The sequence below is a fragment of the Theropithecus gelada genome, chromosome 16 (assembly GCF_003255815.1).
Source record: "Theropithecus gelada isolate Dixy chromosome 16, Tgel_1.0, whole genome shotgun sequence".
Lineage (NCBI taxonomy): Eukaryota > Metazoa > Chordata > Mammalia > Primates > Cercopithecidae > Theropithecus > Theropithecus gelada.
The window spans coordinates 53,823,402-53,841,890 of NC_037684.1; the positions used below are offsets into that span (position 1 = coordinate 53,823,402).

Sequence of the window (18,489 nt, forward strand, 5' to 3'; positions counted from 1 at the left end):
AAGCTCTGCCTTCCGGGTGCCCGCCACCACGTCCGGCTAATTTTTTGTATTTTTTAGTAGACACGGGGTTTCACCATATTAGCCAGGATGGTCTCGATCTCCTGACCTCGTGATCCACCCGTAATCCCAGCACTTTGGGAGGCTGAGGCGGGCGGATCACGAGGTCAGGAGATCGAGACCATCCTGGCTGACACGGTGAAACCCCGTCTCTACTAAAAATACAAAAAATTAGCCGGGCGTGGTGGTGCGCGAGGCTGAGACAGGAGAAAAGAAATTTACAAAGGATAAACTGCTCAGCAAATGAAACAGATTAAACAAAGAATTGTATTCGATGAATTTTTTTTTTTCATCGAATCTTGCTTCGGACCCTTCTTCATCTGAAGAGTCTTGCTCACTCTCCCAGGCTGGAGTGCAGTGGCCTGATTTTAGCTCACTGCAACCTCTGCCTCCCCGGTTCAAGCGATTCTCCTACCTCAGCCTCCCGAGTAGGTGGGACTACAGATGTGCGCCACCACGCACAGATAATTTTTGTATTTTTAGTAGAGACGGAGGTTTCACCATGTTGGCCAGGCTGGTCTCGATCTCTTGACCTTGTGATCTGCTTGCCTCAGCCTCCCAAAGTGTTGGGATTACAGGCGTGAGCCACTGCGCCCAGCCTTTCACTTGGTTTTCTATGAAAAAGAGAAAATCTGATTGACACTGTGGAAGATACTACATTAAAAAAAAAAAAAAGTACTATATTTTCTAATATTATCAGTGTTTTTTCCTGAAGCTTTTGCCGCTTTTTCAAAATCTGGAAGAAACAAGGCGGTTGATTCCTCTAATTTCAGGAGCATGTAGCTTCATTTATAATAACAATGTTTTTGAAAAAATAAATTAAACCGACAGTTTCATTTGTAGGACTGACTTTAATAACACGCCTCTACTGAACAAATGGCGATTAACTGGGGAAAACGGAATTACGGTAACCGAGGTAATGGGGTCAGGGACTCCCTTTCCTTCGCTACTTGTTGGGTGGCGCGGCGAGAACGCTCTGAGGAGGTTTGGTCTGTCGGCCACGCCGTAGGCCGCGGTGCATTCTGGGTCCTGGCAATATGGCGTCCTCCTTGATGTGCTGATGAGATGAGTTTCCCTGTAGCTCCAAACCAGAGGGCAAAGCTCCCCTGACCCAATAAGCCCTCATTGTCCGTTTTCTCCGTGGTTCCGTGTCGCCCGTTTCTCAGGACTCGTTCTCAGGCAGGAGAGAGCCTCGGAGCTGAAGGCCAGGACCAGCCAGGCCGCGCGGACCTGAGGTTGAGGAACCGGGTGCGGGCGAGCACGATGGGCCGGTCCTGGCTCTGGTTGCGGCAGCTCAGACGAGTGCGGGACCCGCAGGGCTGAGAGTGGCTGGAGGAGACCCAGGGCCCTTTGAACCCGATCCCTTGGCCGGAGACCTCGGCCCAGTGGGCGAACCGGCACCAAGAGCGGCCTGCCTGTCCTCGGAACTGCTGAGGCGTTGGAGGCCGAGAGCAGGGTCATCGTGAGGCCTGAAGTCTCTTACGCTTTTGACAGCTCCGCTCGCAGCCCCTCTGGAAACGTGCAGCCCCAGGAGCAGCCAGTGGCTTGGGACTTGGGCTGGTGTGTGTCTGCGGAGCTTCTTGGGCTGCCCCATTTCCTAGCGGCCCCCACCTCCCCACTTCCCGCCCAGAGTTAGAGATAAGGATCTCAGACTTTTTGCCTGAGTAAGGGTCTCCGCACTCTCCATCCATTTGTTTTTCGATTTCCCGTTTTTCTGTTTCTTATTTCACCAATTCTGGTACACGCTAGTTTTTAAGGCTGGAGGTTCTTGAGCGCTTGCTGCCAAGGACTCCCCCACCCCCTCCCCCACTGATGGAGTCCGAAATGCTGCAGTCGCCTCTTCTGGGCCTGGGGGAGGAAGATGAGGCTGATCTTACAGACTGGAACCTACCTTTGGCTTTTATGAAAAAGAGGCACTGTGAGAAAATTGAAGGCTCCAAATCCTTAGCTCAGAGCTGGAGGATGAAGGATCGGGTAAGTGGATTCTGAAGGCACCCCTTGAACTTGGTAGTTTCTCCAACAAAGAAAATTTACAGCCTGAAAAGTGTCCTTGGGAAAGCGCCGACATTTCCCCCCAGCCACACGTTGTAAGTCAATTAGAAAGCAAAAGCCATTTCAGACTGCAGTTTTTGGCTGAAAATGGGAAAGGCTGTTTTGATTAGTCGTTATTCACTGGGTAGTGTTAATTCAATTCCAACTAAGTTCTGATTCAGATAATAAAAGTTAAGCAAATTTGAAATACAGCATTGCGAGTATTTACATGCTCTTCGGCATACTACTTTGTTCTGTTAACACTTAGAGGAAGGGCAACGTGCGATATAATGCTTATACCCACATAATTAGTCTACTTATTTATTTATTTATTTATTTATTTTTGAGAGGGAGTTTCGCTCTGTCGCCCAGGCTGGGATGCAGTGGCCGGATCTCCGCTCACTGCAAGCTCCGCCTCCCGGGTGTACGCCATTCTCCTGCCTCAGCCTCCCGAGTAGCTGGGACTACAGGCGCCCGCCACCTCGCCCGGCTAGTTATTTTTTGTATTTTTTTAGTAGAGACGGGGTTTCACCTTGTTAGCCAGGATGGTCTCGATCTCCTGACCTCGTGATCCGCCCGTCTCGGCCTCCCAAAGTGCTGGGATTACAGGCTTGAGCCACCGCGCCCGGCCTAGTCTACTTTGTAAAATTTCCAAGCTGGGTGAAGTGCAGAAGTCTGATATACTATGCTAGGGAACGAGATTACTGGAAAATGTTCAACTAGTAACAAATTAGTGCAAAGTTATTTTAAAGTTACAGTGAACTTCATTCTAGTGTTCTCAACAATTTGTCTTGAAGCTAGACTTTCCTCCTTTTATGTAGGGTCCTGTTGCTGTAACTTGGAGACAGGATTTCTTTAATCGTGAGTTAAGGTATGAGGCATTGAGTGCAGGTTTCAGGTTGTCCTCATGGTGTTGGAGTGTGGAGAGTGATTCACAAGCAGCTGGTAGGAAAGAAAACAGCTGAATTTTGTTGAATTTATCCTTTATAAGATACCATCTATTTCCTGGTCTCAAAAGCAAAAGGGTGGTACTGCTTCTCATGTATGCACACTTATAATTTGTCTTTTTGTAAGTTATGTTCTCCCTCCAGGCTGCTTTTATTTATTTGCACGTTTCAGTGGTATAAAAGAGGAAGTTGGTGTTACAAGGTTTGATTTCCTTTAGGCTTATGTATATGTTTATGGAATATTATTGTTTTTTAATATATGATGATGAACATATATAAGATTACACTTCTGGGCTGGGCGCGGTGGCTCACACCTGTAATTCAGCACTTTGAGAGGCCAAGGCGGGTGGATCACCTGAGGTCAGGAGTTTGAGACCAGCCTGGCCAACATGGTGAAACCCTGTCTGTACTAAAAATACCAAAATTAGCCGGGCTTGATGGCAGCTGCCTGTAATCCCAGCTACTCGAGAAGCTGAGGCTGGAGAATCGCTTAAACCTGGGAGGCAGGGGTTGCAGTGAGCTGAGATCGTGCCATTACACTCTAGCCTAGGAGACAGAATGAGACTCTGTCTCAAAAATAAATAAATAAATAAAGATTACACTTCTGGTAACTCTAGTCAGTCAGTAGTAAGCAGTACTTTAGTTACTGATTTGGCTTACTTCTAAAAGATTAGAAAAATTTGTTTCATCGAAAAGCAGTTTAAGGAGTTAAATAAGTTAGACATTGGGGGAGGTTGTATATTCTATCTTATGGACATCTTTAGTAGTAATTATATAGTTAAAAGCTTTTGTGGTTGCTATACATATATGAAAATACTTTTTTTTTTTTAAATTCTGTGTAGAGGGCAGTTTTTTTTTTTCTTTTGAAATGTGGTTCCCTCTGCTGTCCTAAACCTATGTTCCAACTGTTCGAAACTGATTAATGGGTATATATTTGATCTTTTAATTAAAACATTAATTTGTGAATGATCAACATTCCCTAATAAGCTTTTCACAGATTGTTAAGAGAAACAGGTTCTGTGACTCTTAGTAACTACTGAGATTGCTGCTTAGAAAGCAGCTGGGGAGAAAGTTTGCTGTATCTGTTTTTCAGTGGAGAAAATCAGCAGCTAACATCTTCAGTTGAGTTTGTGGGAGTTTGGAATCTTGTCATCTCTTCCCTCAGGTCAGACCTTGATGGACCGTTTCACACACCCTATAGGACAGAAGTTGCAAACTCAAATGATACTAAGAGTGAGAAGGTAGCATAAGTGAATGAAACAGGCCACATTTAAGAAGAATAATGGCATAGGTTCACAGATAAAGATAAATGGCAGCTGACATTTGACACAGTGTGTGTGACAGTTTCTGGAGGGTGGGAACAGGAGCTCCCTGATGCCGTAACTGAAGGCAACTGGGCCTTGGCCAGGCCTCTCTCTTTCTTTGTCTTTGAGAAGCCAGCAAACTTTTATTTTTTTAAATGTAAAGTCTTCCAATTTGTAAATATTCTTACTAATTCAGATATATTACCAAACACATTGTAGTCCAACACTGTAGGCTGAACAAACCCCGTTTGTGGAGTGTTTTTCTGTTTCTTTTTTTTTTTTTTTTGAGACAGGGTCTTGCTCTGTCATCCAGGCTGGAGTACAGTGGTGAGATCACACGGCTCACTGCAGCCTCGACCTCCTGGGCCCAAATGATCCTCCCACCTCAGCCTCCCCAGTAGCAAGACCATAAGTGTGCGCCACTATGCCTGGGGTTGGGGAGTCTCACTGTGTTGCGCAGGTTGGTCTTGAATTCCTGGGCTCAAGCAGTCCTCCTGCCTTGGCCTCCAAAAATGCTAGGATTATAGGCGTGAGCCAACATGTTCAGCCTGGGGTAGTTTTTTTTTTTTTTTATTTTTTTGAGATGGAGTTCCGTTCTTGTTGCCCAGGCTGGAGTGCAGTGGTACGGTCTTGGCTCACTGCAACCTCCACCTCCCGGGATCAAGCTATTCTCCTGTCTCAGCCTCCCAAGTGGCTGGGATTACAGGCGCCTGGCTAAATTTTAAAAATATTTTTAATAGAGATGGTGTTTCACCATGTTGACTAGGCTGGTCTTGAACTCCTGACTTGAGGTCATCTACCTGCCTCAGCCTCCCAAAGTGCTGGGATTACAGGTGTGAGCCACAGCGCCTGGCCCTGGGGAATTTTTTGACTAGTGGGTTACCTACGTAAGAATCTCTGTTACCTAGGCCTCCAGACCACACTGTCTCACTGTGCTGGAGGTGGCCTCCAGTCTGGTGGAGCAGCATGACTGTAAAGTGAAATGCGTGAGTGTGGTTGTTCTATGCTAGGAGCTACATCAACTCCTTCCTGGTGGCCATTGACTGTCCTAAATGCAAGCTGAGATTTTGCTTCTTGTGACTAACATGCAATTCCATACTCTTTTATTTTGTGCATATAGTAATGACTACTCACTGGCATCCTATTTAGTGGCCTTGCTACAGATCCCTAAAGTTGACATCTTTACCAAAGCTGATTGACTGATGATTCCTAAGAAGTTTTTTTTGCTCTTCAACATCTGGCATCCTTCCAGAGCGACAGACCATGCCCGCTCGCAGTTGGGACGCCTGCCATCTTTGTTTTCAATCAGTCTTGGTTTTCAAATGCCACTTTTACCACATTTTAATTTCTAAGTTAATTTCTAAGTTAACTTCTAAGTTTCTAATTTTAAACTGTTAGTTTAAAATTATTATTATCAAGTTAGTTTGTTGTTTGGTTAATTCTGCTATTTATAGTGAATGAGGCATGCATGCATCCATAGTGTTTTTAGCTTACAGTTTTCAAATAATTAGACGTATGTGAATTGTAGTTCAGAATGAATCATTCACAGACCTTTGGCTAAAACATATATGTATATATCTCCCCTATTTGTGTTTTTGGCTCACTGCAATCTCCACCTCCTGGGTTCAAGCGATTCTCCTGCCTCTGCCTCCTGAGTAGCTGGGACTACAGGCGCCCGCCACCAGGCCCGGCTAATTTTTTTTGTATTTTTATTAGAGACGGAGTTTCACCATATTGGCCAGGCTGGGCTCAAACTCCTCACCTCAGGTGATCCACCCACCTTGGCCTTGCAAAGTGCTGAGATTATAGGTGTGAGCCACCGCGCCTGGTCTAACTGTGATACTTTATAATCACAGAGTTCATTTTCCTACTGGAAAGTGGGTAGTGGGGATAAGTGGTCTCAGATGACTCTTTTGCCTGGAATATGTGGGCTGGAATCAGGGATGCCTGAGAGCTGTTGCTCTGAAAGTGTTGACAGACATGCTATGTCTACACACATGTAGACTGGCAGACATACTGTCTACATGCAGGTGGCACCCCGGCAGACATGTTCTGTGTACACGTGTGTGGGGTCATTGCCAGACACACTATTTCCATGCATGTGGAGGACCACTGACAGGCATGCTATGTCTACATGTGTAGGGGATGTAACGGTAAGATGAAGAAGACTATTTTGTAAACCATTCTCTAGGCTCAGTTGCATTGCTCTGTAGCCATACTTTGCGTAGGTCATGGAGGAAGCAGAGTAGATCTGTTCAGCTAATACACGGACTGCCAAAGGTTTAGGCGGCCTTTTCAGCAAGGGTAATAGCGATCCTTCATAATCCTACACTACCCCCTCTGCTTTCCTCACCTCGCTTCCTCTCCATGTTCCAGCTGCGCCCTGTTCCACTCCCCTGAGACTGCTGTCCACATGGCCCCGGTTTGTTGCTAAATCGAAAGTTCTCTTCTCTGTCCTTATTTCACCTTTCAGCAGCATCCCACAACATGGACCATTGCCTCTTCATAAAGCTCTTCCCTCACTTGCTTCTGTGCCTTCACGAAACTTGGATTTTCCTCTTAGGTCACTAGTTGTTCCTTCTCAGACTCCTTTGCTACCCGACACCTAAATGCAGGGGCACCCCAGGAATTGATCTCGGACTCCATTCTCTGTTCTGGGTGTGCCCCTCCCTAGCAGATCTCATCAGGACCCAGGATTTTAAATACTGTCTACACACCAGTGATGCTTAAACCCTCAATCTTTAGTTCTGATCAGGCCTGAAATTTCTGTCTCCGATGCCTACCTATTGCCTGCTTTTTCTTAGTTTTCTCCATCACCACTTGCCACAACCACGATCCACTCAGTTGTTCAAGCTGTAAGTTTAGAGTTTATCCTTAATTATTTCCTCTCCCTCTCTTTATCGCCTCATCCAATTCATTAGAACCCATCAGCGTTACTTCCAAAGCATGTCTTACATTGGCCTGCTTCATTTTGTCTCCACTGCTGCAGCCCCAGTTCAGGCAGCCGCTGTCTCTTGTCTGGGTACTCCATTCATGTCCTGACTGGTTTCCCTATGTCCATTCTTGCCCTAAAACCAGTTTTTCACATAGCAGTCAGAGGAATCTTTTATTTTTATTTATTTTGAAATCCTGTCACTCAGGCTGGAGTACAGTGGTGTGATCTCGGCTCACTGCAACCTCCGTCTCCCGAATTCAAGAGATTCTCATGCCTCAGCCTCCCGAGTAGCTGGGACTACCAGTGCATGACACCACGCCTGGCTAATTTTTTGTATTTTTCATAGAGATGGGATTTCACCATGTTGGCCAGGCTGGTCTTGAACTCCTGAGCTCAAGTGATCCTCCCACCTCGGCCTCCCAAAGTGCTGGATTACAGGCGTGAGCCATCGCAGCTGGCCAGAGGGATTTTTTGAAAGTGTGAATCAGATTCTGTTACTTCCTTACTGGTGGTCTCCATTGGCTTTCTCTGTGCTTAAAGTAGAACACAGACTCCTCTTGCTGGTTCACAAAGCCTTCGTGATTTGGCCTCTGCCTGCCTTTTCTGCTTCTTGGATAGAAACTCCTGGAATGCTTTTCTCTCTGATCTTTGCACACCTGGCTCCTTCTCGTCATTCATACTTAGCATCTAGGTCCCTTCCTCAGAGAGACCCACCATCACCCCATCTGAAGCAGCCACCCTGTCACTCATAATCCATCATGCTGGCTCTTTATTTCTCTGATATTTTTCTCCCTGCTTCCTCCTGGAGATGTGCGCTTTTCATCATAAAGCAAGGACCTAGTCTAGTCTATGGTGGTCCATAGGACAGTGCTTGGCACATAGTAGGGCTTCAATAAAACTATACTGATACAAAATTGATGGTTTACAAAGGGCTTCCACATACGTTATCTTTAAGGCTCAACAGCACCATAAATTACCTAGGGATCATTATCTCTGTGTTACTGATGAGGTAACTGAGGTTTCAACTGAATGACTTGCCTAAAGTTACATAAGTAACATGGCCAGCAGTGAGAGGAAATGGAACCTGTCCAGAGGGAGAAACAAAGTTTAGTTCAAAATAAAACAAAACTGTATCATAATGTCTCAACTGAAAAACAGACCAACATTGGGCAGACAGAGAATGATGCTCAGTCTGCTCACAGCATGTGCCCTGTGCGCTGGGGCTTCCCCTAGACCATTGGAGGGATCCACAAGGTCAAAACTGTTTTCATAATAATGGAACACCACTGGCCTTTTCCACTCTGTTGATATCTGCACTGACAGTGCTAAAGTGATGAATCAAGACAGCAGTGCCCAGATGTACTAATAGTTCCTGATTTCTTTGTCATACACATGGAGAGAATGTCCTTGCTAATAAAGCAGTGAAAATGATGACTTTTACTAAATCTTGACTCTTGAGCACACATCTTTTTCAGACTGTGTGTGCTGCTGCTTCTGCTGCAGGCAAAGCCCAGTGGCTGCCTGGAGGAGGAGCATCTGCTGCCTTCATGGACACAGCATGCCCCAATGCAATCACCGACAGGCCACCTCTAGATGTTCAGGCCTGTGTACTTGGCAGACGTGTTTCTGAAAATGAACTCAGTGAGCTGTCACTTCAAGGAATACAACTGACAGTATTTGTTGCCAGTCATGAAATTTGAACCTTCAAGTGAAAATTGGTTTTGGAAAACTTGTATCTGCTGCTGTGAGCTTGGCAGCTTCCCAAGACTTAAAGATGTTTCCGTGAGATCCATAGTGATATTAATGAATGGAATTAATGTTGTAGAATGAAATGTGCCCACATTTGGAACATTAGCATAATTCAGTGAACCAGTATTTCCAGATGACCAATCCATGATATTACAAAATCGTCCATGGGTAAAAGATCCATTCAATGTTAGACCAGTGGATTTTAATGTAATAGGGTACAAAAGTTCACCAGTGGATTGGTGTTCTTGGTTTTGTTTTTTTTGAGACGGCATCTTGCTCTGTTGCCCATGTTGGAGTGCAGTGGTGTGATCTCGGCTCAGGCCCTCCTATAGCTCCAGATTTCTAGTGCGTGTCCAGAGGGAGATGCACCACCCAGTAGCTCTTGTGCTGGGAGTGGAGGAACACCCAGTCTGTCTGAAGGAACGTTCACTCTGTCTGGCGAGGAGAAGGTGGCCAGAGGTTCAGCCAAGGTGGACAGCTCGTGGGCAATGTCCTGTCTCTCCAGGGCCCTGCTGCCTAGACAGACTGACAGACACGGTAGCACCAAATTATAATACACAGGTATAGGTATCAATCATAGTAATTACAGGTGAGAATGACATTATTATTGGGAGCATCTTGATTTAGTATTAAGTAAATCATCTGCATTGAACTGCATTTATGAAAGAAATCATTCACATCGACCAGCATTAAACTCCCAGCAGCCAGTGACTTCATGTAGTTGGTGATGGGGAACTGCCCCAGGATTGCAGCTGGGGAGTTGTTGTGCATACATTTGTGTTTTGAAATACCTTACTGGCTATGGATGGAGTGGGGCGATTGGAGAGGGGCGAGGCTGGAGGTGGGAGCACCAAGTGGAGAGGAGTTGTGCTAATCCAGGTGAGAAACCCTGGGGGCCGGGCTTGGTGGCTCACACTTGTAATTCCAGCACTTTGGGAGGCTGAGCTGGGAGGATGTAAAAAGTTTTTTTTTTTAATCTAGATAGATACTTTCTTTGTGGTTCCTGAGACTCACACGAGACACTCACACGAGTGCTTGTGTGATTGTAAGGGCAGTGGCCTTACATGTGGCCACATAGCCACCGTCAGGGCCTCCTATTTCTCCAGAAGTCTGTCTCACCCCTCTCTGATGCCTCTACGGCATCCACAGACAACAAGATCTTTCTAAACACAGACGTATGCACAACAATTCCCTGGCTGGGATTCTGGGGCAGCTCCCCATCACCAACTACATGCTGAGCCCAGGAATTTGAGACCAGCCTAAGCAACAAAGTGAGGCCCTGTCTCTACAAAAAGTAAAACATAAGCCGGACGTGGTGGTGCGCACCTGTGGTCCCAGCAACTCAGGAGGCTGAGGCCGGAGGCTCGCTTGAGCCTGGGAGGTTGAGGCTGCAGTGGTAAGCTATGATTGCGCTGCTGCACTCCAGCCTGAGTAATAGAGTGAGACCCTGCTTCAATAGAAACAGCAAAAAAAGAAACCTTGGGAGCCACAGAAGAGGCAGCTGCGGTAGGAATGGGCACTAGAGCATGGATCCTACTGATTTAAAGAAGGTAGAAATAGAGTGTGAAGTGGGTGGGTTCCAGTGGGCGGAGTTTGTGGGTCTAGTGTGGACCAGCCGGCTGGTACAGTTCAGCTCTTTTTATTTGCTCTTGAAGTGGATATACTTGTCATTAGTGAGTCTCATGTGAGTTTCAGGAGCCACAAAGAGACCATCTGCCTAGATTAAAAAAGAAAACTTAAAACATGCTGGCCGGGCGCGGTGGCTCACACCTGTAATCCCAGCACTTTGGGAGGCTGAGGCAGGTGGATCACCTGAGGTCAGGAGTTTGAGACCAGCCTGGCCAACATGGTGAAACCCCGTCTCTACTAAAAATAACAAAAAATGAGCCAGGCATGGTGGTGGGTGCCTGTAATCTCAGCTACTTGGGAGGCTGAGGCAGGAGAATCGCTTGAACCCGGGAGGTGGCGGTTACAGTGAGCCAAGATCTTGCCACTGCACTCCAGCCGGGGTGATGGAGTGAAACTCCGTCTCATTGTTTTGTTCTGAAGAGCTGTGGAAGAGTCTTGAAATGGATACGAACACTTCCTCCTCATTATCACCCTGTGGAGTTCTAGAGCTAGAGTTTTAACAAGATAGCATGTGGATTACACACAGGATCTGTCCTCCAGGTTTCTGACTCTATCCTCCTCTTATTCAAATGACTTTAAAAAGGAATTTTGGAGGCTAAGGTGGGAGGATCACTTGAGGACAGGAGTTCAAGACCAGTCTGGTCAACATGGTGAAACCCCCGTCTCTACCAAAAATATAAAAATTAGTCAGGAGTGGTGGTGGACGCCTGTTATCCCAACTATTTGGGAGACTGAGGTATGAGAATCACTTGAACCCGGGAGGTGGAGGTTGCAGTGAGCCAAGATCATGCCACTGCATTCCAGCCTGGGCGACAGAGCGAGACTTTGTCTCAAAATCAATCAATCAATCAATCAGTACAAAAATAAAAAGGTATTTTGGTCATCTACAATACTTGTTTCAGGAGAGCTGAAGTTTGATACCTTTTCTAAGTCTAAATATATGGAAAATGGCCGGGCACAGTGGCTCACGCCTGTAATCCCAGCACTTTGGGAGGCCGAGGAGGGCAAATCACTTGAGGTCAGGAGTTCGAGACCAGCCTGGCCAACATGGTGGAACCCTGTTTCTACTAAAAATCCAAAAATCAGCTGGGCATGGTGGCAGATACCTGTAATCCCAGCTACTCTGGAGGTTGAGGCAGGAGAATCACTTGAACCCTGGAGGCAGAGGTTGCAGCGAGCCGAGATTGTGCCACTGCACTCCAGCCTGGGTGACAGAGCGAGACTCCGTCTCAAAAAATAATAATAAATAAGTACATAAATATATGGAAAATGCCATTCCAGTAAATATTTGGCATTATAAAGCAATGCTTTAACTGTGTTCTAGACTGGGCACAGTGGCTCATGCCTGTAATCCCAGCACTTTGGGAGGCTGAGACGGGTGGATTATTTGAGCTCAGGAGTTTGAGACCAGACTGGGCAATGTGGTGAAACTCTGGCTCTACAAAATACGAAAAATTAGCCGGGCGTGGTGGCATGCGCCTGTGGTCACAGCTACTCGGATAGCTGAGTCAAGGGGATGGTTTGAGTCAGGGAGGTCGAGGCTGCAGTGAGCTATGATCGTGTCACTGCCCTCCAGCCTGGGTGACAGAGCTACACCCTGTCTCAAAAAAAACCCTGAAACCTTTAAACTTGTCACGTACTGGTAGGTGTGACTCTGCAGAGAATTTTCATGCCTTTAGAGGCAGAACAGGAAACAGCTGAAGAGGAGACAGTCCCTAATAACAAGTTTGAATTTTACCCAGCTGTCGGTATATTTTTCAGGTGCGTTTATTGTTCTTGACTAGTACTTTTTGTATTTTAAAATGTTGATGTAATTTCAAACTGACAGGAAACTTGTAAGAATAGTATCATGAGCGTCCCTATAGCCTTTGCCCAGGTTCCCAGATTGTTTACGTCTCGCATTGTTTACTGTCGCCCTCCATTAACATATTCAGATTGAGTTAGAGATGCTGTCCCCCTTCTACTCCTAAACACCGTGTCTGTCTCCGCAGAGGAGGCTGTTTTCTTACGTAAGCACAGTGCAGTTGTGAGAGTCAGGACGTGTATCACGGACATGTGCTCCCGGCCCTCCGCAGTTCAGAAGGTCAGGTGTTGCTGTGTGCCCAGCACTGTCTTCATTATGCCCCGCCCGTCACCCAGGATCACGCGTCGCATTTGGTGGTTGTGTCTGTGTAGCCTACCTTAATCTAAAGGAGTCTCTCAGTCTGTTTTAGACTTTCTTGACCTTGATTTTTTTTAATTGTGAATTTACCATCTCGACCTCTTTCAGCACACAGTTCAGTGGCAGTAAGCACACCCACATGCTTGTGCAGCCGCCACCAGCAGCCATCTCCAGAAGCTTTCCATCTTCCCAGACTGAAACTGTCTCCATTAAACACCAACTCCCCATTCCCCTTCCCCAGCCCTTGGTAACCGCTGTTCTACTTTCTGTCTCTGTGAACTTGTTGGCCTTGCATGTTGTAGATTGTCCTGACTTTGAGCTGCCTGGTCTCTCCTCATCCTCACACTGAGGTGGGGCATTTGGGGTAATGATGCGTCTTTTTCCGTGAATCCCATCAGGAGCACACGGCCTTGCTCTGTCCCGGTGCTGTCATGCTCATTTGACCCGTTACCATGAAGCCCTTTCTTGCTGAGTGGCCGCCTCCTGGCTGATGCTGCCGTTCTGCCATACCTGTTTAGGAGCACGTCCTGGCTTTCCAGCATAGCCAGAGGGCCCGAGCTCACTCCATGCCCTCCCTGCCCCAGTCCTGGAATTAGCCTTTCTCCAAGGAGCCTGGTTCCTGTTAGTGGCGAATGGCATTGAGAAGCCAAGAACGTGTGCATTGAAGAGCTGGGGCTGTATGCCAGGCCCTTGGTATGGCACGCGTCTCCTGTTGGTTGGCCCTCTGAGCAGGAGAGAGGATGGCGCTCTCTGTGTCTCGTTTACCTCTGTTTCTCTGTGCATGCTGGAAACCATGGATGTGCAGAGAGCTCCAGTCCAGCTCCTCACCATGATCTGTTCTGCCCTTCCCGCTTTTCCTGCTACCACTCCCTCCCCAGCCATGGGAAACCAGCTCCATTGTCCTCATTTAATCACCTCAAATCTGGAATGCACAGAAGGGAGCCTCCGAATGGCTAACCCTGGCCACTTGGGAAAGCAATGCTACAAGAGGTTGACTTCATTGTTCTCTGAGGTAAACGTTACATATGGTGAAATGCACAGACCCCAGCTATCTGAACAGTCGGCTCATGCCGTCTAAAATAGGTGTCAGCATTAGTCAGTGTTTTGCGGGGAAATCGCTGTTGTTTTACGTAGATGGCACTGCACGTAGGGTTGCGTGGGGTGAAGGGGATGGAAGACATGGTCGTGGCCCTGTAGGAATTTACATCTTATTAGAGAAAAACAACATCCTTATACGCAGCTGAGTGAAAGCACAGTGCAGTCATGATCTATCGGCGTTTGAGTAACAAGGTAGCGATTTCAGGAATTCTGCTGCTGGCCGTTGAGATGGTGCCTGTTCTGTACCAGAGACTTGGCTGAGCGCCTTGCTGGATGGACTATGGAGTCCACGGTGGCTGAGACGAAGATCTGTGTACTCAGGTGGAGTGGCTGGGGGAGCAGGGTGGAGGATGGACAATGAATTCACAAATGACTGATTTATAGAATTTAGTCATTCAGCTACTATCATCGAGCCCCTTCTCTGTGCCGGGCACTGGGCTAAGTGCTGCAGGTACCGTGGGGAGTAATTCTTGCCTTGAAGGCATTTTCCAGTCTATCAGGGCAGATGGATGACAGTGCAGGAGGCAGGGTGTGAGGTGGCGGCGGCTGGATGGGCCGGACAGAGACAGGTCTTCTGGAGGTGGGAGCTCTAAGCCAGTAGCTGAAACAGAATGGAGGGGAGAGGGCGGAAAGTTCAGCCGGAGGAACCGGGATGTGCAGGAGCTGGGAGGTGAGTGAGTGGGGTCTTCAGGGAAACGCTGTTGGGGGCCCTCCTGCGAGGGGCCTTCCCTCACACTGTGGGAGCCGGCTCATGCCTGCCCCGTGCTCTGTGCCGCCATTCCCTTCCCACACTGCCACTCCCCAACACTTGGCTACGTGTTTGTTTTGTCTCCCCACTAGGATGTTGTATAGAGAATAGGGACTCTGTGTTCACCACTGTGTCCGAGGCTGTTCCCGGGGCGACTGTCAGTTGATGATCATCAATAGGTGATCAATAACTGTTTGTTGAGTCAAGGAAGGGAGCAGAGACCCTGAGAAGAGAAGAATTAAGACACCTGTGAACCGGCGGGCTAGATAGGACAGATCCTGACCGGCTTATAAGGCCACAGGAATTTGGATTTTATCTTAAGGACAAGTAAGAAAGCTTTTAAAGCAGGGTGGTGACATGTTCAGAATGGCATTTTATTTTATTTTTAATTTTTTTTGAGAGAGCGTCTCACTGTTACTCAGGCTGGAGTGCAGTGGCGCAGTCAACGCTTACTGCAGCCTCGACCTCCCCGGTCTCAGGTGATTCTCCTGCCTCAGCCTTCTGAGTATCTGGGACTACAGGCATGTGCCACCATGCCTGAGTAATTTTTGTATTTTTTTGTAGAAACAGGGTTTCACCATGTTGGTCAGGCTGGTCTTGAACTCCTGGGCTCGAGTGATCCACCACCTCAGCCTCCCAAAGTGCTGGGATTACAGACGTGAGCCACCGCGCCCAGCCCAGGGGATGGCATTTTACAAAGATCCCTGTGGCTGCAGACTGGGGTGTGTGAGTATGTGTATATGTGTCTGAGTGTGTACATGTGTTTATGTGTGTGTGACTGTATGTGTGACTGTATACCTGTAAGTGTGTATGTATGAATATGTATGTTTGTGTGAGTCTGTGTATGTGTGAGTGTACGTATGCTTATGTGTATGCATGTGTGTTGATGTCTGTGTGTGTGTATGTGTGTATGTGTTTATGCGTATGTATTTATGTGTCAGTGCGTGTGTATTTGTGAGTATATGTGTGTGTGAGGGAGGAGCATGGTGTGGGGTGGGGAGGCTCTTGAGGGTAGGAGGAGATGAGGGTCTGGTAGCAGCTTGGGCTGGGAGTGACAGGCCTGGCAGCCGCAAGAGCCCCTGGAAGCAGAATTGAGACCCTTGGTGACTGCTTGGGTGCAGGAGGAGGTAGGGTGACACACAGCCTCCTAGTTGGATGTAGGAGAAAAGCAAGATACACCGGGCATTTGGAAAGCCAAAGAACACGTGTTTGCTTGTGAGAACTTACAGAATGTTTTGGTGGGATGTGTTGAAATTGTTGCCTAAAATGATGGCTGATCTTGTGCCCTTGATGTCTGGCCTTCATTTGCCCCTGCTACCCCTCGCTCCCCCGCTACCCCTCGCTCCCCCGCTTGGGGGCTGGGTGGTCTTGACAGTTTCCCCAGTACACTGTGAGCATCTTTTAGTTTGATGTTTTCTTGGAGAGCTTTTTATTTTATCCTTAAAAGTAGATCAGACAAGGCCAGGTGTGGTGGCTCATGCCTGTAATCCCAGCATTTTGGGAGGCCGAGGCGGGTGGATCACTTGAAGTCAGGAGTTCGAGACTAGCCTGGCCAACATGGTGAAACCCCGTCTCTACTAAAAATACAGAAATTACCTGGGTGTGGTGGCGCACACCTGTAATCCCAGCTACTCAGGAGGCTGAGGTAGGAGAATCGCTTGAACCTGGGAGGCAGAGATTGCAGTGAGCCGAGATTGCACCCCTGCACTCCAGCTTGGGCAACAGAGCAAGACTGTCTCAAAACAAAAAACAAGGTAGATCGGACAAGCAGTTTAAAGATATATCAAAACAAAAGTACTGTCCAAAAGTTAAATCAGATTTTTCCTGGATTTTCTGTAAGTCCTTGCTAAGGTTCAGATTTAGTTTTCAGCTAGGTGTGACCGTTGCCTGCCTTGTCGCCGATATCTTGAAGATGCTTCCATGTTGGCACATGTGGCTTCATTGGGTGGGCTACCATCCTGCATCAATAGTGGGTCGTTTCGATAGTTCCTGGTCTGTTGCTGGTCTGGCCTGGCAGGTGGCAGAGCTTGGGTCAGACCCGCAGTTTGGCCTCAGGGCTCAGGCTCCAGAGAACCACTGTGCAGCCTTTTACTTCATACACATAGCTCTTTTCACCAAGATGTGCTTTTACTGGGTCAGCCGGCATGAATGTTTTCCCTGAAGAGTTTTTTAATTATTTTTTTTATTTTTTTGAGACAAGGCCTTGCTGTGTCACCGAGACTGGAGTGCAGGGGTGCGATCATAGCTCACTGCAGCTTTGAACTCCTGGGCTCAAGCAGTTCTGCCACCTCAGCCTTCAGAGTATCTGGGACCACAGGTGCACACAACCACCAGCCTGGTCTCAAACTCTTGGCTTCCAGTGATCCTCCCTCCTCGGCCCCCCAAAGTGCCGGGTTTACAGGCATGAGCAACCGTGCCTGGCGCCTGAAGAGTTTTTGTTCTTTAAATAAAACTTTAGACTGAAAATGGCCTTAATAGTTGAAAAACGTTTTAACTTTTTTTTTTTAAATTTGGAGTAACCCACTTCCTTGAAAACTTATTTTGGGCTGACTCTTTTTTCGGACTCAGCCCACCTGCACCCAGGTGAAATAAACAGCCTGTTGCTCACACAAAGCCTATTTGGTGGTCTCTTCACATGGACGCAAGTGAAATTTTAGTGCTGTGTCTTGGATCTGGGGACCTCCCTTGGGAGATCAATCCCCTGTCCTCCTGCTCTTTGCTCCGTGAGAAAGATCCACCTACATATCTGGTCCTCAGACCGACCAGCCCAAGGAACATCTCACCAATTTTAAATCCAAGACAAAGGAGACGCGTTTTATCCGTGGACCCAAAATTCCGGCGCTGGTCACGGACTTGGGAAGACAGTCTTCCCTTGGTGTTTAATCATGCGAGGACGCCTGCCTGATTATTCACCCACATTTCAGAGGTGTCTGACCACGCGGGGATGCCTGCCTTGGTCCTTCACCCTTAACGGACCCCACTAAAAATTGGACTGTTCAACTCACCTGGCAACCACTCCCAGAGCCCCTGGAACTCCGGCCCAAGGCTCTCTGACTGACACCTTCCCAGATCTTCTTGGCTTAGCAGCTGAAGACTGACGCTGCCCGATCATCTTGGAAGCCTCTTGGACCATCACAGATGCTTTGGGTAACTCTTACAGTGGAAGGTTCGCATGTCGCCCCGATCCTGCTGGAAGCAGCCCTGAGAAACATCACCCATTATCTCTCCATACCACCCCTAAAAATTTTTGCTGCCCTAACACTTTACCATTATTATTTTTTTATTAATATAAGAAGACAGGAATGTCAGGCCTCTGAGCCGAAGCTAAGCCATCATATCCCTTGTGACCTGCATGTATACATCCAGATGGCCTGAAGCAACTGAAGATCCACAAAAGAAGTGAAAATAGCCTTAAATGATGACATTCCACCATTGTGATTTGTTTCTGCCCCACCCTAACTGATCAATGTATTTTGTAATCTCCCCCACCCTTAAGAAGGTTCTTTGTAATTCTCCCCACCCTTGAGAATGTACTTTGAGATCCACCCCCTGCCCTCAAAACATTGCTCCTAACTCCACTGCCTATCCCAAAACCTATAAGAACTAATGATAATCCCAGTGCCCTTTGCTGACTCTCTTTTCGGACTCAGCCCACCTGTACCCAGGTGAAATAAACAGCCTTGTTGCTCCCACAAAAAAAAAAAAAAAAAAAAAAAAAAAAAAAAAGAAAACTTATTTTGATTCCTTCAGATTACAAAAATAACACATATCATTGTAAAATGTTTAGAACAACCTATGGAAAAACATAACAATGGAAGTAAAATTACATA

General features: G+C 47.2%; 1 protein-coding gene across 2 annotated transcripts in view; it reads left to right on the forward strand.

The window, feature by feature from the left end:
* The first annotated feature begins 1,070 nt into the window (after window positions 1–1,070).
* Window positions 1,071–18,489, forward strand: part of RPTOR (regulatory associated protein of MTOR complex 1) — a 416,763-nt gene continuing 399,344 nt past the window's right edge. For both annotated transcript variants that reach the window (XM_025362539.1, XM_025362540.1), the window contains exon 1: window positions 1,071–2,031. In XM_025362539.1, coding sequence (XP_025218324.1) covers window positions 1,870–2,031 — 162 coding nt within the window. In that variant the 5' untranslated portion in view covers window positions 1,071–1,869. The remainder of the gene's footprint in view (window positions 2,032–18,489) is intronic.